This window comes from Schistocerca americana, chromosome 1, assembly GCF_021461395.2.
Source record: "Schistocerca americana isolate TAMUIC-IGC-003095 chromosome 1, iqSchAmer2.1, whole genome shotgun sequence".
In the NCBI taxonomy this organism is placed as follows: domain Eukaryota; kingdom Metazoa; phylum Arthropoda; class Insecta; order Orthoptera; family Acrididae; genus Schistocerca; species Schistocerca americana.
The window spans coordinates 1,236,183,516-1,236,210,526 of record NC_060119.1 but is presented as its reverse complement, the minus strand read 5'-3'; the positions used below and the strand labels follow the sequence as shown (position 1 = coordinate 1,236,210,526).

Here is a 27,011-nt window from a genome sequence, read left to right as displayed (position 1 = left end):
TGAAATGGGTACGTAAAATGTGGTTTGTGTAAGTAATTGCACATGCAAGAAACTGTCTTTAGTTATTTTGAATTCTGTTTCACATTGTTGCATCCATTTCCAGTGTGTGTTTTCTTTCAGTAATGCTAATAAATTTGGCCTGTTCAAAACTGAATTTGCCATGAACTTACGGTAAAATCCTATCATTCCTAAGTATGATTATATTTTCTTTTTAATTTTTTGTGTTCTTTTTTTCATTTGGTGCAGGACTACTTTTATGGTATCCAACCAACTTGGATCAGGCTTATACTTTGTGTCTTATAATATATCCTAGGAATTTTAGTTCCTCCTAGCCAAACTGAGATTTTGACCTTGTCCTATAGCTTTTTTAGTACTTGTATAAAAGCAAACACAGATGCATGTAAACCGGAAGGTAGTACTTTGAATTGATAGCACCTCCCTTCAAAAAGATATGATGTACAATATTTTCAAGGAATCTTCTGTCTGCTGTACTCCTTGGAGCTGTGGTTGGCAATGAGGTATTCTGCACTTGCTCTGATGTCACAACATCAGCTACTGCTCCCAATGCCACCCATATACCAACGAATAACTTCAACAGAGTGCACAAAATCAAATAGAGACAAATACCTACAATATGTAAATGAAACATGAGTTTGCATAATAACACCATATAACATGAATCAGTACCATGAATAATGCTGTGACTCTACATGTTTACTCATTAACATACATCACGAGGGGAGCAGTAATTTTAGCATGATACATATATGCATATTTCAGTAATGTAAGTCTCAAAATGTCTGCACTCATTTAGCGCCTCTCTGGAGGATATGGCCAATATCCTTTCCCATCCAAGCTTTTTCTCTGTCCCTAAGGTCCTCATCATTGACAGGATGTTAAATCCTAACCTTTCTTTTGATCTGTCATCTATCATGTCTTGTAGGCTTCTCTTTATTATTGCTATTTTTTTGTAGATTCTTTCCACAGTTTTTTTTATTGTTATTTATTGTTAAAGCTTCGTTTTGTAGCAGTTCATATCATGTAAGTTGCCACTGCATTGTAATAACTGTCTCTTATTGTTAGACTGTGTTAGAGTTAATGGAGGCGGACTTCCACTGATAGAATAAATTTCTCTGCAGCAGGGAGCGGCCATGAATCAGTACTGTCATCCAGTCTGCGCAGACATATCAACATGAAGCAGCATCACAGAAAGCCCAGCACATGTCATAACTCAGAATCTGACACAAGTGGTAGCCCATCAGCAGTAAGCAGCTATAGGGTACCTACAAAACCGGCTGCTTCTAGGAGTCTTGGTATGTATGTTAAACATTCACTCCATAAGATTTATGTATTCTTCCTTCTGTAACTGGTCATTTTTTTGCATGTTATTTGTAGTAGATTCACTTGCAATGAAAGTTATGTATCCTGAAGTAACCATCTTTACATCATATAATTAAAATATGAGCATGCCATATTAACCCACTACATTCTCAGACTGTACCACCATTTACAGCAAGGAAATGTAACTTTTATGGTGTGATCAACAAGTTTATAAGATAGTTGTTACAGTGGTTACCCCAGAGCTTCTGTGTTGTTAAATGCTAGCCAGTATTACCCTCCAGCACAGTAAAAACAGTTACCTTGTACCTAAAGATAGTATACTGAGATCTAAAATATAATTAAATGGTTCATGCTGGAATGTGAGGAAACACTATTTGTCAGTTGAAATTAGGTTTAGGAGCTGCTGTAAAGAGGGAATAATGTGCAGTACCTACACAAACATTTTCAGTCACTACTCTAAATATATTCTTTGTGACATCAGACTACATACAGCTGTTCAACACTAATATTTTCAGAACCATTAAGGATGATATTATAATTTTGTTTTCACCCTGATGAGTTGTGAGAAAGTCCTCATGAATGACCTATAGCATGTTTTTAGCTATATTAGTTATGGAGATAACAACTTCACTTTTTCAAACATAGGTATAGTAATTTCTGTTGCTTGCATTGTAGTCCTAAAAGAGGAGAATTGAATGATGCTTTGCTCTTCAAAATCCAGTTACCATTTTTGGAGTAATTATGGTATTTATAACATAGGATGTATCCTATTTTGAACATGAAAATGATTGCTATCTTAAGTGGACGTTTGCAACTTCATACCAAAATAAAAATAAAAAAGTGTTATATCAGAAAAGTAGGAAACAACATGTGCACTGTCATAGTATCAGTTGGGGTAAGATTTGTACACCACATAAAATTATGTACAAGCATTTAAACACACGGACTTACTTTTTATTACTCACTGTGCAAAATAGGCTCTTTGTAAACAACATAAAATAACAAGGCACTGAGAGCAACTTTGTACCAGCAGTAACACATACTATGGTTGATTGCTGGGTCAAATATTCCCATACAGCCCAACCCCCTTATAATTCGGAGCACATGGAATGTAAGGAAGTTTAAAGTTTATTTGATGGCTGGTTCCTGTGCAAACTGCTGGCTGTGGTGTTTGGTGCAGCTGCTGGCTGTGGTGACATGTGGCTGCTGGGTGATGGAGAGGGGTGATAACCACAAGTGAGCTCGGCACAGGTGTCTCCAGGCACAGTAAGAACTGCAGCATACGTGTGGTGTCTGGCAAGGATGAAGGTAGGACTTACTCTGATTTGACTCACTTGGTTGAGACTGTTGTGGTTTTACCATTTTTCAAGGTCTCCAAGGTGTGGTCTCCTCATCAGAACACCAGAAAGAAGCAAGTGTATGGTAGTTGGAGTGGTGATCTTATGAGATCTGTGCAGAGCGCAATGTGAGTGCAATAATCCAAATGTCTGTCAGTGAAAATGGGATGTTCATCATGAAGTGAAGCATTTCATTGTTGGACCTTGCCACTTAATCTCAGAGCTCTTGCACCAAATGTGGCAGTTCCACTGGGGATGGCTGTGGTGCCAGTGATACTCCAATGTCTGGCTTGTGCACTGTCCGGAGGCCTGAAAGGACCAAGGGAAGGGCCTCCACCTATTTCTCACAATGGCAAATGATAGCTGTCTTTAGCATCTGAAGCCACCTTCCTACCATCCCAATGCTGGCAGGATAGTAGCTTCTATATAATGATTCTAAGAACCACATAAATTGGGCAAGTCTTGGAACAGAATAGATTCAGGCGTGATTTGTAGTGATGTGGAGGGGGCAACTGAATTGTGCTACCCAAGTAGCGCTGAAGGCTTTGCTTTTGTCTCGGCAGAAATGTGCTCAATGGTTGTTGCTTCTGCTCATTGACTGTGTGTCCGCTACAGTGAACAGGTATCTGCAGCTGTCCAAAGATGGAAGGGGATCTACAAGACCAATTTGGACATGGGCAAATGTCACTGGAGGGCATTGAAAGTGCCCGACATCGACATGTACATTTTGTCCCAGTGTACACTGTTGGCATTGAATACACCCGATCACATGCCTGTACATCTTTTTAATCAATTGCCTCGGAGAATAATCAATCAGTAATTTGGTGGTCATATTTATTCCTGCATGTGACAGATTGTGAACATTGTTGAAAGCAGTTTGATGGAGTTTTGGCAAGATGTAGGGTCTTGGCTTCTGCTGGGAGATGTTTCATCATGGCGTCAACTTGGTAACTGGCAGTGGGATTTGGGTGAGTCACAGTTATGTAGAATGGTCAACCAATAATTTTTGAGTTGTGAATCTGCAGTGAGGGCAGTGATGAGTTCTTTCTGGTCCATAGTATTTGCCAGACACAGGTACACAAAAATGAATTGTCAATGATGTTTTCTGATCCTTTTATGTGGTTCTCATCCACCTTAAACTATCTGACAAGCTCTGTATGTCTGAACTTCTGGAATCTGGAAAGTGAAGGCAATCAGTTTGTGGTCAGCGAAAATTGTCAAAGGGTGAGCATCAATTTGTGGGTGAAAATGTCTAACAACTTCATAAATCTATCATATATCCTCTAGTACTGCTGCGCTGGTTGCAACAGTAAAAAAAATTAATTAATGATTGCCAATGGTGGTCAATGTGTTGGTACAGGGCTACACTTATTGATGTTTGGGTAGTGTCTAGACTATGGAAGGGGGTGCAGATGGCACTGGGTGAGTGAGGAGAACAGCACTAGTAAGCTCACCCGAAGATTGCAGAAAGCTTTTTCTTATCTCCAGGGTCCACTTGAGAGCTCGCGAGCCCATGGTGCCATGTCCTGCAAGTGTGTAAGTGGTTTTTGTCTCTCTGCCACTGCCAGGAGGTGGTGGTGATAAACATAAACTATACCTAGAAAACATCATACCTGTTGGTATTGTGTCAGCTTTGAAAGGGCTTGTAGAGCTGCTATCTTCTCTGGTAACGAACAGCTGCCATCTGCTGAAGTCAAATGTTCTGTGATAAACATACTGCTTTGCCAATGAAGCACTTTCCTTCACCCAGTATTTTGTCGAGGCTGTACAGCTGCTGACTCATTTATCATGTGTTGTTCATGTAGCAGGGTGTTGGTGACAACATAAGAATGTCATCAAGGCACGCAAAGCAAAATGGAAGCCCCTTCAATACTCCATCCACAAAATGTTGTCATGTCCGTATGGTTTCCTTGAGACCAAATGACGTAAATGAAAATTCAGATAGGTTGAAGGGTGTAATTAGTGCAATCTTTTGGACAAACACTGGTAGCAATTACTTCTGTAAAATATCTGGGAGTATGCGTATGGAACGATTTGAAGTGGAACGATCATATAAAATTAATTTTTGGTAAGGCTGTGGGGCGGCAGTTGGAATTTTTTACTGTTGTATTTTTGTTTGAATGTAGAAACACTTCCTGGCCGATTATCCATATGTGGGGCGGCAGGTGAAATAATGTTGTTTAAAATGTTTGAATGCAAAACCAGTTCCTATTATTTATGCTGTCTTTTGCCGTCCTCAACACTGGCTCTCTAACTACAATATATGCAACCAGAAAGTGATTAGCAAAACGTGAAGACTGTAATTAGAATTCCTAGTGCCCACTTCATCTGAGAAATACACTTATAGCTACAACTTACAGCTCTGAGAAATTGGGAGATTGTCTGGGATTCATAATCAAAAACGATTTTGATTAAAAATAGTTCAGTATATTCTGAAAGTCACAGATGAAAGAAAAAAGAATCCACACAATCTGACTAACAGAGCAGTTCAGAGTCTAATGCGCTGATGCAACTATAACTGTCCAAATTAAATGTTTAAATGAATGCTCGCCATAATTTGATAATAATGTTCATCAAACGCCACGCTAAATAATGGTAGAATGTCTGTCCCGCGGCGGCACGTGAAAATACGACATACGCAAACTGAAGATATATCATTAAAGTCATCCCAGAATTAACACTACTCTCGAAAATAATTTCATGGTTACGGGTATCCCGAGTAACTTAATACGGCATCCGAGGCTGTTTATAGCAATGATACCGACGTGACGCGACTCCCGACACAGATGGCGTGCTATTCAGCGTCTGGAGAGAACTGGGGCCTTACTCTCTCGCGCAGCGTTCTTATAAAGCCGCGGTGCGGACGGCTAAGGGAACGCCTGATTAAATCGGCTCTCCCGACTAGCCGCTGGGCTAGTAATGCATCACATTAAGTTATTGAATATATTCTTTTGCTGATGGTCAATGAAGCTCTCAATTTAAATGTGCATTCAGCACACAGGTAAGTAATCATAATAAAAGTTTGACGTGGCTAAGTTAAATCTTTTGGGCGAGAGAATTAATTTAATTACACTGCACGCAGTAGACGAGCTCTGAACTTGCCCTTTGGAGATACGCTATCGCTATAGTTTTATAGTTATTCAAATGAAACTTATCATATCTTTATGGTTATAGCGGATCTCCATTTTACTTAAATCTAAACATCCTAGCCTTATTTATTAGCCTACTTAATCTATCTTGCTTCCCTAAGTTTTAAGACAAAAACCAGAAAATTATGAATTTCAACTAAAATCTTAATTTGTGAGATCCAAAGTACTGTTTCTATTAAATTATTATTATAAAGGAATCTAAGTATAAATTTTTAAATCTCTAGCTCTTTTCTGTTGCGCCAATGATTTTTACAGAAAAACGTCCAAATTTCGAAAATGGTTAAAGTTATTGAACTGACATTCAACACATATTAATTTAGTATTACTCCTGACATGCTAGAACCGTTTTAGGTTATTTACTTAATTTTTAAAGTATTGCGCAACATTCGTGACGTCAGAGCTAGTTACAGCGGACTACGCTGGCACACAATGGAAAGACTAATGAGAATTTTATACGGCGTGTGTAGGCTGCTTCCCTACAAGGCGGATGCCAGGTTGAGATCCATTGGGAGAGTCCTTAGAAAATGTAGTCCATCAACAAAGGAGGTGGCTTACAAAACACTCGTTCAACCTATACTTGAGTATTGCTCATCAGTGTGGGATCCGTATCAGGTCAGGTTGACAGAGGAGATAGAGAAGATCCAGAGAAGAGTGTCGCATTTTGTCACAGGGTTATTTGATAAGCGTGATAGCGTTATGGAGATGTTTAGCAAACTCAAGTGGCAGACTCTGCAAGAGAGGCGCTCTGCATCGTGGTGTAGCATGCTGTCCAGGTTTCGAGAGGGTGCGTTTCTGGATGAGGTATCGAAGATATTGCTTCCCCCTACTTATACCTCCCGAGGAGATCATGAATGTAAAATTAGAGAGATTCAAGCACACACGGAGGCTTTCCGGCAGTTGTTCTTCCTGCGAACCATATGCAACTGGAACCGGAAAGGGAGGTAATGACAGTGGCACGTAAAGTGCCCTCCACCACACACTGTTGGGTGGCTTGTGGAGTATAGATGTAGATGTAGATGTAGACATCATAAGGTGTCAGGTATTTGCTTGTAGGCTTTGTGATAGTCTGTGATGCTGAATAGTTGTGCATCAGCTAATGCACTTGTCAAATCTTAAATGTTTGTTATAGGGCACCTGTATGGGACTGTCCTTGCATTTAAAGCATGATAATCACCACAGGGAAGCCACAATCCATCTTGCCTGTGAATGAGGTGCAAAGGTGAAGACCACAGACTGTCATAATGGCAGAGGATTCTATTTGGAGCATTTCTGTGAATGTGGCCTTAGTTTCTGTTAGGCACTCCAGAGTAATACTGTGGATAAGTTGTGAAACAAGTTGGCCAGGTGTGGTACGGATAGATTATGTGGTATTGTGTTTGATACTGCTATGCTGTACTGGTGTCCTTAAATTGGTAGGAAACTTCGCTTCACAATCCAAAATGATGTTTGAGGATGAGTACTTCTTTTTTCAATTATTCTGTTTCCATTTCAGCTGCTTTCAGTTCCCTTTGCTGAACAACAATATCAGTTTTAAATCCTGGTTTTAGTCATATAATAAGTAAGGCATAAGCAAGATATGCTCTAGGCATATCATGATATATATTCCTGAGAAGTTCTGGCAGCATCCTATTCGCCATGTTTACCTGACAAAAACCCAGCTGTATATTCATCGACTCAAGTGGAGAGATCTATTTTAAGTGTCCCCCCCTTTTGAAGATAATTATACAACAGTTCTTAAGTGTCCTTCCATGATTATCAACTTGGTCCACTTCATCAGAAGAGACATCAGAATATTTGTCCAATTTTTCCTTATTACTTACAGAATGGTGTCCAGCAGGAAAGGGGTGTTTTGGTTGTAATCAGCCCCATCTCTCTCGTGCAGGGCTGGCATTGTACACATGATGTGTGAATGAATGTGCTTCATACTGGGCATCTACAGAAAATAGAAATGACACAAAGTTCACTACGTACTTGTATTGTAGCCCACCATCTGTGGGAAGTTATATGTACTACCTGTGATGGACCAGGAATTGCTTCATTGCTCATTTTTAAACTAATAAATGAACTGACAAACAGAATGGCATTCACTGTGTAATAACATGTTAGAGTGCTGAGGTTGACAGGAACTGGACACAGAGCAGACGGAAGTTCTGTGACTTTCAAAGTTTAGAATTGCGGAACCTGGTCAATAAAAATTTGTAAAAATAGCACATAATATTGTACACCTAACATGTGATTTGTGCTGTGTTGTTTTATAAGGGTGGAGATTATATGTGCATTTTTATGAAACTGAGCTGGATAATATATTGCCATTATCATAGAAAGCATGAATGCATTTTGAATGTTAGGTAATTGTGCTCGATATAAAGCCAGAAGCCTTCAAAAACATATCTCTGTATAATCAAACAATGGAAAATCCAAGATGGAATGTAACAATACCAGATAAGGAAAGTTGCTACTCACCATATAGCGGAGATGCTGAGTTGCGATAGGCACAACAAACCAACAAAAAGATTCACACAATTATAGCTTTCCTTTCGGCCATTAAGGCCTTTGTCAGCAGTGGACACACACACACACACACACACACACACACACACACACACATCTGCAGCCTCGCAGAGAACTGAAACCACACTGCAAGCCACAGCACCAGTGCCATGATGCGAGTGGCGACTGGGTGGAGGTAAGGCGGAGGGATAGTATGGCGGGGGTGGTGGACAGTGATGTGTTGCAGTTTAGACGGAGGACAGGAGAGAAGGTGCGGAGGGGGGAGGGGCTAAGTAGAGTAAGGGAGAGAAATAAAAAGAAATGAAAAGACTGGGTGTGGCAGTGAAATGATGGCTGTGTAGTGCTGGAATGGGAATAGGGAGGGGGCTGGATGGGTGAGGACAGTGACTAATGAAGGTTGAGGCCAGGAGGGTTACGGGAACGTAGGATGTATTGCAAGGAAAGTTCCCATCTGCGCAATTTAGAAAAGCTGGTGTTGGTGGGAAGGATCCATATGGCACAGGCTGTGAAGCAGTCATTGAGATGAAGGATATCATGTCTGGCAGCATGTTCAACAACAGGGTGGTCCACTTGTTTTTTGGCCACAGCTTGTCGGTGGTCATTCATGCTTAGACAGCTTGTTGGTTGACACGCCTACATAGAATGCAGCACAGTGGTTGCAGCTTAGCTTGTAAATCACATGACTGGTTTCACAGTTAGCCCTGCCTTTGATAGGTGATATTAGTGACCGGACTGGAGTAGGTGGTGGTAGGAGGATGTATGGGACAGGTCTTGCATCTAGGTCTATTACACAGGTATGAGCCATGAGGTAAGGAACTGGGAGCAGGGGTTGTGTAAGGATGGACGAGTATATTGTATAGGTTCGGTGGATGGCATAATACCATGATAGGAGGGGGGGGGGGGGGGGGTGGGGGAAGGATAGTGAGCAGGACATTTCTCATTTCAGGGCACAACGAGAGGTAATCGAAACTCTGGCGGAGAATGTAATTCAGTTGCTCCAGTCCCGGATGGTACTGAGATACGAAGGGAATGCTCCTCTGTAGCCGGACTGTGGGACTTTGGGAGGTGGTGGGAGACTGGAAATATAAGGCATGGGAGATTTGTTTTTGTACAAGTATGGGAGGATAATTATGGTCAGTAGAGGCTTCAGTGAGACCCTCAGTATATTTTGAGAGTGGCTGCTTGCCACTGCAGATGTGACGACCATGGGTGGCTAGGCTGTACGGAAGGGACTTCTTGGTATGGAATGGGTGGCAGCTGTCAAAGTGGAGGTATTGCTGGGGGTTAATAGGTTTGATATGGATGGAGGTACTGATGTAGCCACCTCTGAGATGGAGATCATCATCTAGGAAGGTGGCTTGTTGGGTTGAGTACCACCAGGTGAAGCAGATGGGGGAGAAGTTGTTGAGGTTCTGGAGGAATGTGAATAAGGGGTCCTCAACTTCAATCCAGATAGCAAAGATGTCATCCATGAATATGAACCAGGTGAGGGGTTTAGGATTCTGGCTTTTTAGGAAGGATTCCTCTAGATGACCCATGAATAGGTTAGCATAGGATGGTGTCATGCAGGTGCCCATAGCCGTACCATGGATTTGTTTGTAGGTAATGCCTTCAAAGTAGAAGTAATTGTGGGTGAGGATATAGTTGGTCATGGAGACTAGGAAGGAGGTTGTTTGTTTGGAATCCATAGGGCGTCTGGAAAGGTAGTGTTCAATAGCAGTAAGGGCATGGGCATTAGGAATGTTAATGTAGAGGAAGGTGGCAACAATAGTGATGAGCAGGGCACCATATGGTAAAGGGACAGGAATTGTGGAGGGTCAGTCGAGGAAATGGTCAGTATCTTTTATATAGGAGGATAGCTTCCAGGTAATAGGCTGAAGGTGTCGGCCTATGAGAGAAGAGATTCTCTTAGAGGGGGCACAGTAACCGGCCACAATGGGACGTCCTGGGTTATTGGGTTTATGGACTTTAGGAAGCATGTAGAAGGTGGGAATGTAGGGAGTGGTAGGGGTGTGCTGTTTTCCTTTGTAACTACTTTCTTTTGCATCACTATACTCAATGTCCATCCTTCTTTCTTTTCTTTCCTGTGTTTCTCTTGTTGGCTTATGAACTGCACGTAACGCTGTACTGACGAGCCACACTGTATCAACCATCTGAGCTGCACGCAACAGACGGCCTCAAGACCAAGTTGATTGTTGGTGCAGCATCTTATGTTCCACATTACTCCCGCCGATATAGTTAAGCCTATGCCTTCAAACTGATCACTCTCCTTGTGTCAGTTCCCGTATTTTTCCATGTTATCTCCCACACTTTTCCGCTGCCACACGATCGTGCATTTCTACCTACGAACCTCTCTCAACCCCCCACACTTTCTCTATCCTATCCCTGTTTGCACCCACTAATTCCGTCTCATTCAGACACATCTGCCATCCCTCTTCTTTATGCTTATCTGCCCTCAAACCTGCTATCCACAGTAATATACATATATTTATTAATGATTAGTTACTCTCTACTTTGACCCTTGTGACTTCTCAACATTTTTAGTGAGTTTTCACCTTCCACTATCGTCGTCTTCCTCAGATTTCATCTCATTTTTTCCCCTTGTGCATTCATTTCATCTCTTTCGTATTTTTCACACATATTTGGGTATATTTTTGCGTATTTTTTCTGACATAATTCTACTTTCTTAAGTAATTTTTCGCATTTTTTGCACCATAATGGATCCTTGCTCCTTCCATCTGCGTCAATACAGAAAAATTTCCTTATCCCTAGCCAGATCCCAGTCCCACATACTGTTCCTGTGTTGTTGCTTGGCTCATGAAATCCCCCCCTAATGGCCTTACCATCAAATTACCCATCTCTGGTTGCCACCCCTCCTTCCACAATGACCTCCACCTGTTCAGATTCCGCCAATCTTTAGTTCTCACCAACACAGTCCTGCAAAACCATATCAATCAAGCCCAATCCTCCATGCAGTACCTTCTCTCCATCCAGAAAATTCTCGTGCTATGTAATCGCAAATTCCTGGAACCCATAACATACATTGAAACTCTTGCCCTGCAGGAACTTGAGCAACATGCACAACGCCACCTCAAAAATCTCTCCATCCTGTTCACTTCCTACTCCCACCTTGGAGTACCACTATCCACTACTTCTACAACAACCTCCCCCACGCCCCCTCATAGCTGATAAACCTTGTCTCTCAGGCCTACTACACTTACCCCACCCTCCGAAACTCCTTCCCACCAACATACAAAACTCAAATCTTAAACAGACCCGCAACAAAGTCATGATCCTTTCCTCCAGAAGCCTTAGTCCCACAGAAATATCAGTCCTTTCCAAAGGTCTCACCTTTTGCCCCACTCCCAAATCCAACCACGCAGGACTAGTTAAAGACCTTCTCTCATTCTCTCGATCCCTACAGTGGAAACACTTTTTTGCCACCAACCCGACCAATCAGACTCAACCAAAGACCAATACTGAACCTTGCCTAACTCAGTTCACTCCTCTATCCAACTGTGATCCACCCCCATTGCCTCCAAACCACCCCCTGTTAACTTTCCAGAATTTCTTAACCTCAAACCTGCCTCACCATCATTCTCCAAATCCCTCAACATGAAACTAACTCTACAACCTCAGAAAGAACCACAGTCCACCATCTAAAAACTGATCCCAACCTTATAATCCTACCTGCAGACAATTGCTCCACCACCATTGTTTTGAACTGCAAGAATCACGTGGCAGAAGGACTCCGTCAGATACTTCCACCTACAAACCATGCCACAGTGATCCCATTCCAGTAATCCAGCAGGATCTCCAGTCACTACTCAAATCCTTAGGCCCATTCCAGAACCTCTCCCCAGAGCCCATCTCTCTACTACCCCTACCACTCCCCGCACTTCCACCTTCTACATGCTTCCTAAAGTCCATAAACCCAACAACCCAGGACGTCCCATTGTGGCCGGTTACTGTGCCCCCACTGAGAGAATCTCTGCTCTCGTAGACCAACACCTTCAACATATTACCCGGAATCTATCCTCCTATATAAAAGATACTGACCATTTCCTCGACTGACTCTCCACAGTTCCTGTCCCTTTACCACATGGTGCCCTGCTCGTCACTATTGACACCACCTCCCTGTACACTAACATTGCTAATGCCCATGCCCTTACTGCTATTGAACACTACCTTTCCAGATGCCCTATGGATTCCAAACCAACAACCTCCTCCCTAGTCTACATGACCAACTATATCCTCACCCACAATTACTTCTCCTTTGAAGGTATTACCTACAAACAAATCTGTGGTATGGCTATGGGCACCCGCGTGGCACCATCCTATGCTAACCTATTCATGGGCCATCTAGAGGAATCCTTCCTAAAAACCCAGAATTTTAAACCCCTCACCCGGTTCATATTCATTGATGACATCTTTGCTATCTGGATTGAAGGTGAGGACACCTTATTCACATTCCTCCAGAACCTCAACAACTTCTCCCCCATCTGCTTCACCTGGTCATACTCAACCCAACAAGCCACCTTTCTAGATGTTGACCTCCACCTCAGACATGGCTACATCAGTACCTCCATCCATATCAAACCTACTAACCACCAGCAATACCTCCACTTTGACAGCTGCCAACGATTCCATACCAAGAAGTCCCTTCTGTACAGCCTAGCCACCTGTGGTCATCGCTTCTACATTGACAAGCAGTCCCTCTCAAAATATACCAAGGGTCTCACTGAAGCCTCTATTGACCGTAATTATCCTCCCATACTTGTACAAAAACAAATCTCCCGTGTCGTATCTTTCCAGTCTCCCACCACCTCCCAAAGTCCCACAGTCTGGCCACAGAGGAGCATTCCCCTCGTAACTTAGTACCATCCATGACTGGAGCAACTGAATTACATTCCCACCAACACCAGCTTTTCTGAATTGCGCAGGTGGGAAGTTTCCTTGCAATATATCCTACGTTCCCGTAACCCTCCTGGCCTCAACCTTTGTTAGTCATTGTCCTCACCCATCCAGCCCCCTCCCTGTTCCAGTTCCAGCACTACACAGCCATCATTTCACCACCACACCCAGTATTTTAATATCTTTTTATTTCTCTCCCCCCTCCCCCCCCCCCCCCATCTGCCCCCTACCCCCGCACCTTCTCTCCTGTCCTCCATCTAAACCTCAACACATCAATGTCTGCCACCCCCACCATACTGTCCCTCCCCCTCCCCGCCCCAGCCTCGTCCTTACCCCCACCCATTTGCCACTCCCATCATGCACTGGTACTGCTGCTCGCAATGGGGTTTCAGTTCTTGTGTGTCTGTGTGTGTGTGTGTGTGTGTGTGTGTGTGTGTGTGTGTGTGTGTGTACTGCTGACAAAGGCAATGGCCTAAAGCTATAATTGTGTGAAACTTTTTGTTGTGCCTATCACGACTCAGTATCTCTGCTATGTGGCGAGTAGCAACTCTCCTTCTCTGGTGTTATTATCTCTGTGTAATGCTGCACAGTATGTGTATTACATGTAATTTGAGGTGTAATGAGAAGAATTTTAAAGAAAAATTATGGCATATAATTATGGGCTGCTAGACCATTTCCAAATATCTATGTAGAGTAATATGGTTACTACATTTAATTATAAAATGAATTATATTAAAATGTTGTTATTGTCATGGTTTAGATGTACACATTTTATTTGTAGATTCTAATAATTATTCTGATGTCACAATAAAATATGCTTGGATTATTAGATATAAAACTGTGTAATAAACAGTATTAACAAACTCTCATTTGCCTTAAACATGTGTTATAGAAATTTATCAACTTGACTCTAGTACTGAGTCAAATGAGACTTCACCTCTTCCCCAAAGAAGGCAGATGCCCCTCCAGCCTATGTGCTCTAGCAAGACAGCACTGCAGATGCACACCAGGTAGTCAAGGTTTGTTCCTACAGACTAGTTACATTCACACAACATGTCGATAGAAAAATGAAATACAAGGTCATCAGGTTTTTCTGCCATGTGTATGTTATCTGGCTTTATACTGTTGAAAAGTTGGAGTTATCATATTTTCCTTTTAAAAAAGTATTGTAAGGTTATAAACATTGTTTGATTTGAAATATAGAAGAACTTTTGGTAAGTTTTATCATCATGTAAATAAACCATGTTGTTAAGCATGCTTGACTCAGAGATTACTGGTTCAAATTCTGCTAGTACAAGAAATTTTCATCACCAATATTTGGCTAATATGTGGAGAAGAGATGACACCGCACCGTTCCTTATCACCACAATCTGCATCAGTGCCTTGAGTGTTGCAAAAATCTCAAAGGTGTATCATGGTGTGAGGGGATGCGACACTCTTGATGTTGAGTGGAAGATCATGCTATCTCAGCTATTGCGACTGGGAAGCGGGTTAATATTCATCAAGAGAACTCTGTAGTGATTCATTTCAGATCATCACTGAGTAATTTTGGATATACTATTTACCAAGCAAAAAAGGATCCAATATATAGAGAGTAGGCATATTTGCAACTACAACTGATACCCCACAATAGCTGTAACCAACCAACCAAAACTGAACTCCCCCAGCAGGGTCTCAGTTTTGATGCTGGATGACACTCCTCTGGAAATGGCTGTAAGTCTTTGTGAACTCTTTTGTGATTACATCCTGACTACTCCCCCTTTCAAGGTAGGGATATGGATAATGTGGTCTGAAAGACAAAATTCTGAGCTTCATAGTCAAAATTAGAAAGATGAGCACTTGCTTTTCACTAAGTCTCTTCGCCTTTCTCGCTTTTCAAAACTAACAGCTGTGTAATATATATTAAAGATGAATGTCTTCTTCTTTTATTTAATTTCTCTGCTTGCTGCAGCTTTAATTTTCTGTATTTTTGACATTAAAATCCACATGAATAGTTATTCAGCGATTCCTTATCCTTCCGTTGTTCATTGATTAAAATATTTCTTTCATTCCTGTACGTCAGTGAACTTTTATTACAAGCATTTATTTTGAGTGGTGGCTGAGCTTGTACTAACTAAAAGTTTCACATAACTTTCCTTTCTTTCCATTTACATTGTTATCTAGAATGTCTGTTGAAGTACTTAGGGATGTAGTATGATGAAGTCCTCCTTGGCACTCTGCATGGCATTGGTAGCTTCATGCAGTACCTGCTGTGATGTAGATATTTCTGCTACAAAACACCACATGCCACCCTGGGAGTACCCGAAGCAAATAATAATAATACAAAATAAATATTTGAACATATATAGGATATTGTCTATGTATAAATAGCAGTTTTTTTTTCTTTGGGCTATTTTTCTCCCATTTACTTATTACTAAAACTACAATAAAATTAGTTGTACACGCACTTGCTCATGTGTAAATGACAAGCCTACAGAAAATTTAAAATCTCTAATATTTACAAAAAAAATCTCGTATTTAATTCATCTGAATTTTGTATCCTCGTAGGTTGAGAATTCACTTCTCAGTGTGAAGTGTAGAATTGGCTATTGCTGATTTTCTTAGTCGGGCACATCCTCTGACTAAAGCTCCACACATGCTGGTGTCCTTAGTAAGGCACACCCAGCTGTGGCCTCACAGTCTTACAGTCTTTGTTTTGTAATTACCATTAAGGTTGTTTGTGCTAATGATTAGGTTATCATTCTCATTTCTTAGTCCATTTTGATCCATTAGGTAAGAGAATTCAATTTTGAGAAAGAGAAAGAACACAGACAGTACAATTTCAATTTATAAATCACAAATGATAAACTGCCCAGTGTAAATATTGAAAATTTTCAATATAATTTGAATTTCAGTTTTTTAGCATACCCTACAGATGGGTTCATGGAAACGTTATAATTCAGTCTACATAAAGGACATCGCATTCAGTGTGTGTGTGGGGGGGGGGGGGGGGGGGCGGTAAGAAAACAGCTAAGACATGATTGCTATTGATTTTCAATACCTTTATGAGGTTGTTAGCTGTGCGACTGAATTAATGACAAATCATTATCATTTTCATTAATTCATATATTGATATCTTTATTTCAGTGCTCTGCGTGTAGAATGTTTATTGGTGTCTAAAGGAATGAAAATAATGTAGAGTTGGTGAGTATTGTTGTCAGTTTTTTGTTGATCATATATTAGATTTACAGTCACAATTTTCAATAATCGGAGGCAAGAAAGATTTAGTCTGTTGACTGGCAGAGATCACCGACAGTTAAAGAGGGTCATAATGCGTAATAGGCAGATATCTATCCAGACCATAACACAGGAATCCCAAATTGCATTCAGATCCAATACAAGTACTATGACAGTTAGGCAGGAGGTGAGAAAACTGGGATTTCATGGTCAAGCACCTGCTAATAAGGCACATATCATGCCAGTAAATGCCAAATGGCACCTCACTTTGTGTAAAGAGTGTAAACATTGGAAGATTGAACTGTGGAAAAACGCTGCGTGGAGTGGCGAATCACAGTACACAACGTGGCAATCTGATGACAGGGTTCGGGTTTGGTGAATGCCCAGTGAACGTCATCTGCCAGCTTGTGTAGTGCCAACAGTAAATTTTGGGGGCAGTGCTGTTATGGTGTAGTCATGTTTTTCATGGAGGGGGCTTGCACCCCTTGTTGTTTTGCATGGCATTATCACAGCAGAGGCCTACATTGATGTTTTAAGCACCTTCTTGCTTCCCACTGTTGAAGAGCAATTCGGGGATAGCGATTGCTTCTTTCAACATGATCGAGCACCTGTTCATAATGCACGGCCTATGACAGAGTGGTTACACGACAATAACACCCCTGTAATGGACTGGCCTGCACAGGGTCCTGACCTGAATCCTGTGCAACACTTTTGGGATGTTTTGGAACACCGACTTCATGCCAGGTCTCACTGACCAACATTGATACCTCTCCTCAATGCACCACTCCATGAAGAATGGGTTGCCATTCCCCAAGATACCTTCCAGCACCTGACTGAACGTATGCCTGGAAGCTGTCATCAAGGCTAAGGGTGAATTCCAGCATTACCGATGGAGGGCACCATGAACTTGTAAGTCATTTTCAGCCAGATGTCCAGATACTTTTGATCACATAGTGTACATTCTTTGGGTGCTTTTAGTCAACAGTTGTGGGATGCCCAGGACGATTTGGTTTGTGGGTCTTAAGAAGAAGTGTGGGGTAAGAAGTTCTATGGATTGAGGTGTTAGTCCTTGTGAGGGGCCTAATGTTTTAAGGAGAGACTGTAGGTCAGTTTGTATCACAGGGACAGGATCTTGATGAAGATGCTGAATGTAGAAGTGTCAGACAGCTGACGTAGACCCTCGTTTACATACTCTTGTCGCTCAAGTTCCATAGTGGTAGATCCCTTGTCTGCTGTGAGGATAATGATGAAGTCATCATTTTTTAGATAATGTTCACATAACTGTCATGAGAACTAAGTGCCAGGAATACCTGTAGAACCTTTGTAAGCTACACACATCAAAAAAAGTTTTGCATCACCTCGGTTCCAAGAGTTCCGGAATCTGTACAGAAAATTTGAATAGAGATCAACATAAACATCATTTCTGCCCCTTTTATTGCTCATGAAAACCACACATTGCATGTTGTACCACCATACAGTGAGACCTTCAGAGCTGGTGGTCCAGACTGCTGTATACATCGTTACCTCTGATACCCAGTAGCATATTCTCTTGCATCGATGCATGCCTGTGTTCATCATGACATACTATCCACAAGTTCATCAAGGCACTGTTGGTCCAGATTGTCCTACTCCTCAATGGCGATTCGGCATAGATTTCTCAGAGTCGTTGGTGGGTCACGTCGTCCATAAACAGCCCTTTTCAGTCTATCCCAGGCATGTGCAATAGCATTCATGTCTGGAGAACATGCTGGCCGCTCTAGTCAAGGGATATCGTTATTCTGAAGGAAGTTATTCACAAAATGTGCATGATGGGGGTGCAAATTGTCATCCATGAAGACGAATACCTCGCCAATATGCTGCCGACATGGTTGCACTATCAGTCGGAGGATGGCATTCACATATCGTACAGCCATTACGACACCTTCCATGCTGCATGGTGTCACGGTTGCAAAGATGGACCTCGCCATGGACATTGGAAGTGAAGTTGCGCATCATGAAGCCTTTTGCACACAGTTTTGGTTGTAACACCATGTCCTGTGGCTGCACGAAAAGCATTACTCAACATGGTGGCATTGCTGTCAGCATTCCTCCGAGCCATAATCTGTAGGTAGCAGTCATCCACTGCAGTAGTAGACCTTGGGTGGCCTGAGCAAAGCACGTCATCGACAGTTCCTGTCTCTCTGTATCTTCTCCATGTCCAAACAACATCACTTTGGTTCACTCAGAGATGTCTGGACACTTCCCTTGTTGAGATATGTGGTACGCATGGCATTCATCACAACAGAAGCCACAGTGCTCCTATTCTAGTGCAGATTCTACAACTACAGCATCTGACAATGGGTCCAATTCATAGCAACTGTTTTCAGTGAGTACTACACATCAAACAACATAAAGCATCATTTTAACCCTCCATTCCAACCATGCTCCAGTGACAAAACAGAGTACAAGATGTGGACATTTAAGTGGCAAATGTTTAAAGCACTGGGAACCTCCACCACAACAACAGTACTCACACGTTTCCAGGGCATGTACAGGACCACAGCCATCCAGCCCTGCAGCTCCTCCATAGCAGAAAACCATGAATGTTCCTTATTCTTCTGGTCACAGAGCCCCTGGAAACCAAAGCACACTGTGTGCTACTACTAAGAACAGCAGTCTTGACGCACTCCTATGTAGCAGAAGAAATGTGGACACCAGCAGCAAAGGTAGACACCCAAGGACAGCATATCGCCTTTGTCAGTTCATCGAAGGGTTTGGACTGCTGCCATACAAACCATCTCTGTTCATTCCTGCCAACCATACCATCATCACTACCAGAAGCACACCCACAACCAGAACACTCTCCAACGTCAGAACTGTGTAACTGCAAAGATACATCCACATCCAATACAACTAGTGGGAGTACTAATAGGCACAGACATGGAAATGGAGATATCCAGACAGACTTTGGAGTAACGGCAAACAACATTCACGTCACCATAATCCAGCTCGACTCTAAATTATCCAAGTTCCATACACTAGGCTTAGCCACAGCCTATGGGATGTTTCCAGAATGAGATTTTCACTCTGCAGTGTAGTGTGTGCTGATGTGCCATGTCTCGGCAATATCCTTTCATCCAGGAATGCTAGTTCTGCAAGGTTCACAGAAGCTTGGAAGGTAGGAGACTAGGTACTGGCAGAATTGAAGCTGTGGGGATGAGTCGTGACTCGTGCTTGGGTAGCGCAGTTGATAGGGCACTTGCCCGTGAAAGGCAAAGGTCCTGAGTTCAAGTCTCAGTCTGGCACACAGTTTTACTCTGCCAGGAAGTTTCATATCAGCACACACTCCACTGCAGAGTGAAAATCTCATTCTGGCCTTGAATAATGCCTGCAGAATGCAAATGACCCTATAGTTGGAAGGTTGTTCAGCATATTCTTTCTTGGATTCTTCCTGTTTCCAGGAAGTTGGGAAGATGCTGAGAGTAAGAGAATGGTTGAAAATGTCTGTTATTTTGAGTAGCAGAGGATTGAAGAGGAAACTGATCATTTGCACTGCTATATTATCCTGTCCTACAGCTGCCAAACAAATACATGCAATGGTCTCCCTGACTGTATTATGGCTTACCAGCTACAGGCAATATTATTTGTTTGTATCAACCACAGATATTTTAAGGGAGTCATTGGTTTGTGGCCTTATGTGTTCATCAAGTAAAGATGTCTGCATGGCGAAACAGTCACTTAGATCTTCAATACGGACTAGTGGTTCAGCTGCAAATTTAGGTTTGCCTCTTCCTAGACATTGTAGATTTTTCCACAGGACAGTAGGTCTGTGAAAGTCCTCAGTTCACGAGTGGGCATACCTGAGTTTTGCCTTTCCCACAAATTGAATAACTCACTTGCATAGTTGCTTGTAGCTGAGATGGTTATCAGAAATCAGGTGCCATTTGTATGTTCTGTGTGCTGCATCTCTGACCGTCATAAGATGCTTGAGGTGGTCTGTAAGCCATGATGCAAGTTTTCTTTCTACTCTTATTGTTTTTAGCAGAGTGTGTTTATCATATAGAGTATTTAGGCTCTTGGTGATTATACTGAAAATAATAATAATGCAAAAGGAAACAATAAAAACAACAGATTATACCAAAAAAATCAAGGAACTTTATTTTCCTTTCTCTAAACTTGGATTAAACACAGTACTAGTTGAGAAACACAACTACAATAAGGAGCTAGACATAATTATTCAAATAGCAAAACATAATGCATACCAAGAATCCCTAATTACAAAACTGAGTTGAGAAAGTCCAGAAAAACATATAACTAAGAAATGAAAATATCACACAAATCCAGGAACACACACACACACACACACACACACACAAACAACAACACTAACACTACACACCAAGGACACAATACCAAAACTTGACAGACAAACTGGTACACAATCAAATATGGAAATGAACTGCACATAGAATTTGGAACATCCTTAACCTACAACAAATAAAACTAGTGTAATAAACCACACTCCTGACGCGAAAACCACCACCCTAATAGGAACAAACAAGAAAATAGTAAGATTCTATAACCCTACAAAAGAACTTCTAAATCCAAATGGCAATAATAGAGAAAAAACACATAATAAATTACCAAGCAAATATTAGCAACCACTCCATATTTCAACTAATAAAACATACAGTACATAAAGAACAACTTCCCTGGACACTACAAAAGTAATATAACATAAACTAGACAATGCACTCACCATACATCACTCACCACTGTACCATTGTAGAACAATAATTTACACTCACAAACAAGCACATGTCACCCTCCGTTAAAAAATAAATAAATAAATAGCAGATGATACCAAGTACCACCAAAACAAAACAAAAGACAAGCACACCCCACAGTATCACGACAAAGTGCATGAAATGGCGAGATGGCAGTGTACCTACATAACACAAAAATGTGAATATATATTTCATGTCAATGAAAGTTCTATGTATAACACCATTAAGAAACAAAGAAAAATATCATGAGTTATGATAATAATTTAATAATGTTCATATTACTAAGTTAAAGCATGAGAACTGTTCATAGTCCTAGCAAACAAAATTATACAAAAAACCATATTGTGACCACAGAAGATTCTTTAAATTAAATATAAAGGCATTTGGTATCAATAAGACTTTTTTACAGTTGCCAAATATGGTATTAACCGATATAACTTGTAAAACTGCAGCTGAAGAAAAAGAAGGCATAAAATAAAGAAGACAACATGCACTACTAGTTTTTGATATTAGCTTTGCTCTATTTCTGGTTTTCTCTTGAGTTGTTCGCATGACTTTGCTTATGAGTCACACAGTCTACACTTATCTGTTTCCTCATTGTTGTGTCTTGATTGTTCACTCTCAGTGATTTGCTGCTTAGTGGATCAGACTGGTTGATCTACTCTCATCACGTCCTTCAGTCACTCTCAATATTCTGTCATATCTCAGTCACAATACTACTGAAGATTGCTTTTTCTGTATCAAAATGAGATGGAAGTAATAACAAAATAACTGGAACTATGTTTGATTTCTAGCATGAAAAACTAAAAGTTGTATTCTTCATTATTTAATTATTCCTAATAGCTTTCCCTCTGTTAAACACTACAGTATACATGCTAAGAGATAATAAATATAAAATAATTTTACTGCAATTTCTGCTCCACAAGGAAAATTCAAGCTTTGTAATTTACCAGACATCCTTTCACCTAATTTCCTATTTTCTTAATTTGTCCAGAAGATTATAAAAAAATAATATTCTTTCTAGGAGAGGCTCCAGTTCTGCCGAGGACGAGAGCAGCTTCTCGAGCTATCAACTGCAGCCCCCCTGCGGATTTTCAGACAGTCGTGAATTAAGTGAAGCTGAATGTGATAGAGATGCCAGTGAACTAGATAAACTTCTTGCCAGGTATGTCGAAGTAGTTATCTGCAAAAAGCTCAGATGATATGACATCGGAATTAACAAGTAAGCATCTAATATTTTTGTGGTATGATATCTAAATAAATGACTGGTGAATGTTGCAACAGTCACAGCCATAAAAATTTGTATCATTGGTTTTAGTATGTTAGTCCCAATAACATATTATTCACACACAGATATATAGTCTATTTATGCTGTCAATGTAATGTGAGAACTCCGTGATTGGACCTGGCTGAATAACTGAAACACATTCAGGAATGAGTATATTAATCTCTTGAGTTTTATGTTTGCTTTTATGCAATTAGCCCCCTCCAAAAGGAAACATCAATTCAACACTATGCACTATGAAGGAAGGGGGGGGGGGGGGGGGGGATAAGATTACACCATTGAAGCACACAAAACAACTACAGTGAAGACTGCACACTGCAGTACAAAAGACACATGCCATGCATCAGGTTGATGGCAACAAGTAAGATGTCTAGGATTATAGAACTGTACATCACTCCTGAGAATTCAGTATGCAGCAACTACAATCTAAATGGCATGGCGTGGAACAAAAAAATGCCTAGATATGTTCCGAAGGAGTTCCCTGAGTTCAGTTTGTATGCAAGTCACCAATCACCGGCAGGAGTTGCTAGACAACCATGACAAATTATTTAATGGGTATCATGTGAGAGGAATATATAAGCTAGGAAAGTAGTGGTGCCCACATTCTCCAGAGAAGAGTTGTATACTCCTCACTTCATATTGCCAGGCATCGTCCTGCAGAAACATGACGTGGAGTTTTCTGGGAGCTGGAGTAACTTGGACTTTAAAATCTCCCTGATGTAGCAGCTGGCTTCGTAACAAAAAGGGGAAAACCATGACTTAGGTAAGTCAGCCAGAAATGACACTCAGCAAAAGATCAATTATCTAACGAGTGTGTGCAAAAACTCACCCATCTTGAAACCTAGCGACCCACTTCCGCAAAAAGTCAATACTAAATGTGACAAACTGTGTATTTTCTATCAAATTATAAGGAGGCTAAGAAGTAAACTGGAACTGTTGACAATGAATATTAGTGACAGTAATACTATTGATAATGTCAATATCCTTTGTTTTACCGAACACATGTAAAGGAGGGTATCAATACGCTGAATCTAGATGGCTATCATATTGCCTCTCACTTTTGTAGAAACAGTGTGCAGAAGGGTGGTGTAATTATATATGTAAAAAAGAATATAATGTATTGATCTCTAGAGCTAACAAAATACTGTTTTGATCAGCATTTTGAAGCTTGTGGTATAGAAATTAGCACCAAGATCCTGTCACTCATTGTAGTAACAGTGTATAGTGCCCCATCAGGGAAGCAATGTATGTTCTTTAAGCAACTCAAATCTCTTCTATCCCATATATATTCAAAAAATAAAAATACTGTAGTCTTAGGAGACTTTAACATTAACTTGCTAGATTATGGTAGTAGTAGAGCTGACCTGCTACATGTATTGAACACATACAACCTCACACCCATGGTAGACTTCACCACAAGGGTTACGAACTACTGTTCAAATATTATAGATAATATTTTCATTGATGAGAATAGAAACACCAATGCAACAGTAAAACAAGTGCTAAATGGTCTTTCAGACCATGATGGCCAATTGCTAACTATCAATGATATATGCCCACACAAGAAGGACAAAGTCTGTAAAAGGTCATTTAGGGTAATTAATAATGAAAATCTCATGATCTTCAACAGTTATCTTCAACTCATTGACTGGAGTCCAATTTATAGAGCACTGAAAGTCAATGACAAATTTAACCTATTTACAAATGAATTTATGTGCCACTTTGAAGCTGTCTTCCCTCTAAGAACTGCAAAGAACAGGTACCAGAGCCATACCAGCAAACAGTGGCTCACAAAAGGAATAAAAACATCATGTAGGACTAAAAGACTGCTTTATGTTTCTCTCAGAAGTACTAATGACCCTGAAATAACAGCTCATTATAAAAGGTACTGCAAGATCTTAAATAAAGTTCTGAGAAAGGCAAAAAGTATGTTCATCAAATCAGAAATAGATAATTCTGGCAACAAAATAAAAACTATCTGGGGTATTATTAAAAGAGAAAATGGTAGTTACTCAAATGATGCAGAAAATATTGAAGTCAGAGATAATGGGAATATCATTGATAAAGGTGAAAATGTTGCAAAAATTTTCAACAAGCATTTTTTGACTGGAGCGGATAAAATAGGGTGTAATGTTTCTATAAATGAGGCTCTGAATCTTTTAAAAAGAAGTGCACTTAGTGCAACACCCCAGATTAGCATGCCTCCTGTCACTGTTGAGGAAATTAAGAAGATAATAAGGACCATGAAAAACAAAAACTCAACTGGTATTGATGGTATTTCCATCAAAGTGTTGAAACACACAAACATTTTCATTTGTGAAGTCCTGTGCCACAACTTTAATGTATCACTGAGACTAGGAATTGTCCCTGATAGACTTAAACATGCAGTGGTGAAACCATTGTACAAGAAGGGTGACAGAAATGAAGTAACCAATTATTGTCCTATTTCAGTCTTAACTTGTTTCTCCAAGATTCTCGAGAAACTTGTACACAGAAGGTTTCTTGAACATCTTAGTAAATACAATATTTTCAATAAAAGTCAGTTCGGTTTCCAGAAAAATATCTCAACAGCAGATGCAATATATTCTTTCACCAATGCAATTCTTGAATCAATTAATAATAAAATGTCTCCAACTGGAATTTATTGTAACCTTTCTAAGGCATTCGATTGCGTGAACTATGAGATTTTTCTGAGAAAGGCAGAATTTTATGGGTTAACTGGAGAAGCAGGGATGTGGTTTGCCTCCTATTTAAAGAACCGGAAACAGAAAGTCATGGTAAATGACACTAATGGAGAACCAATGTCCTCTTCTTGGGGCACAATAAACTGTGGAGTCCCACAGGGCTCTATTCTGGGTCCTCTACATTTCCTTATTTTCATAAATGACCTTCCAGTGTGTACAAGGGCTAAGATAAAATTTACTTTGTTTGCCGATGACACGACGATTCTGGTAGACAATTCAACAAATACTAATCTTGAAATCACTGTAAATGAAATTTTTCAGGAGACCTTTAACTGGTTTACCTCTAATGGATTATCACAAAATTTTGAAAAACTCAATTGATTCAATTCCATGCAAGCCAAAATATCGAAGGTGAGATTAATGTTAAATACAACGATGGGAATTTAGCAAGAGTGGAGTCAACAAAGTTCCTGGGTCTACTTGTTAATAGCAATCTAAACTGGTCCTTACACATCCCTTACCTGTATTAAAAAAACTAAGCTCAGCAATTACGTTATTTGTGCAATTGCTTCCTTCAGTGACTTAAATACTTTGAAAGCTGCCTATTTTGGTTATTTTCATGCCCTGATGGCCTAGGGAATTATATTCTGGGGAAACCAGCCAAAGGCAAACGAAATCCTCATAGCCCAGAAAACAGTCATTAGGATTCTGTGTGGTGTCAATTACAGACATTCCTGCAGGAAACTCTTCCAAGAGCTGAGAATACTCACAACAGTATTTCAGTACATTTTTCTCTCTCGTGTGTTTCTTGTGTAAAAACCATTCCCTTTTTTAAATGAACAGCATGTATCATAACTATGACACTAGGGTAAAAAATGATCTTCATCTTGAGCAAAAGAATCTAAGTATGGTGCAAAAAGGAGTACACTACTCTTGCATAAAAATATTTAATGCTCTCCCTCAGGCAATAAAAATGTCAATTACTGATCCACCTACTTTTAAAGATCAACTTAAACAGTATCTTCTAAGTAAAACCATTTACTCACTGGACGAATTTATGTATAAGAATAAGTGAATTAATTTTTGTAAGTCTGTTCAATGTAATTTGTAACTTTTTACAAAAAACAATTCTTGTAAACATTTTTTCTATGTAATATATTATTCATTGTACAACCTATTATTATAAACAAATGTCTCAAATCTATGTAAATGACACGTTCTACACCCAAGCGATTTATCACTAATGGGTCTACAGTACATGAATGAAATATATAAAATAAAATAAATGTTCAGATAGCTCTTAATGTGCAGGAGGATAAATTTCACGTTGTATACAGTGGTTCCCCAAACCATCACACTGTGAATTTATGACACACTGAGGGCTTTCACATCCAATTGTCTTAATTGATACTGGATCTTCCAGGTTGTGTAGTTGTGGCCTAAGGAACTTTTTGTTCCTGAAATTTTGTCCAGGTTGCAGGCCCTGCTGTGTCTCTCCAATTAACAGGTCAAATGTCAAGAACAGTACAAATATCATAAAAATGGAGCTTGATAGTTAATTATGGAATGAGTCATTTTACATTCACATTGCAAATTAATTAGCAAATATGGTCAAGTGCTAAACATTTCTAAGCTTTCATTTTATTTATTAATCTTTTAAACAAAGAAGGAAAGAAGACATTTGTAAGTTAGTAATTCCTACCTTTTAAGCACTACAATAACAGAAATTTTATTTTGCTGTCTGTCAGACATTTTGTATCATAGGGTAAGTGATCAATATTTTTATTGCAGCATTGTGTATCTCTTTC

General features: G+C 40.3%; 1 protein-coding gene across 1 annotated transcript in view; it reads left to right on the top strand.

The window, feature by feature from the left end:
• Nucleotides 1–27,011, top strand: part of LOC124598421 (Down syndrome cell adhesion molecule-like protein Dscam2) — a 378,789-nt gene that overhangs the window by 341,708 nt on the left and 10,070 nt on the right. Inside the window, exons 29-31 of the mRNA XM_047136000.1 lie at nt 1,140–1,313; nt 14,145–14,262; nt 22,259–22,399. Coding sequence (XP_046991956.1) covers nt 1,140–1,313; nt 14,145–14,262; nt 22,259–22,399 — 433 coding nt within the window. The remainder of the gene's footprint in view (nt 1–1,139; nt 1,314–14,144; nt 14,263–22,258; nt 22,400–27,011) is intronic.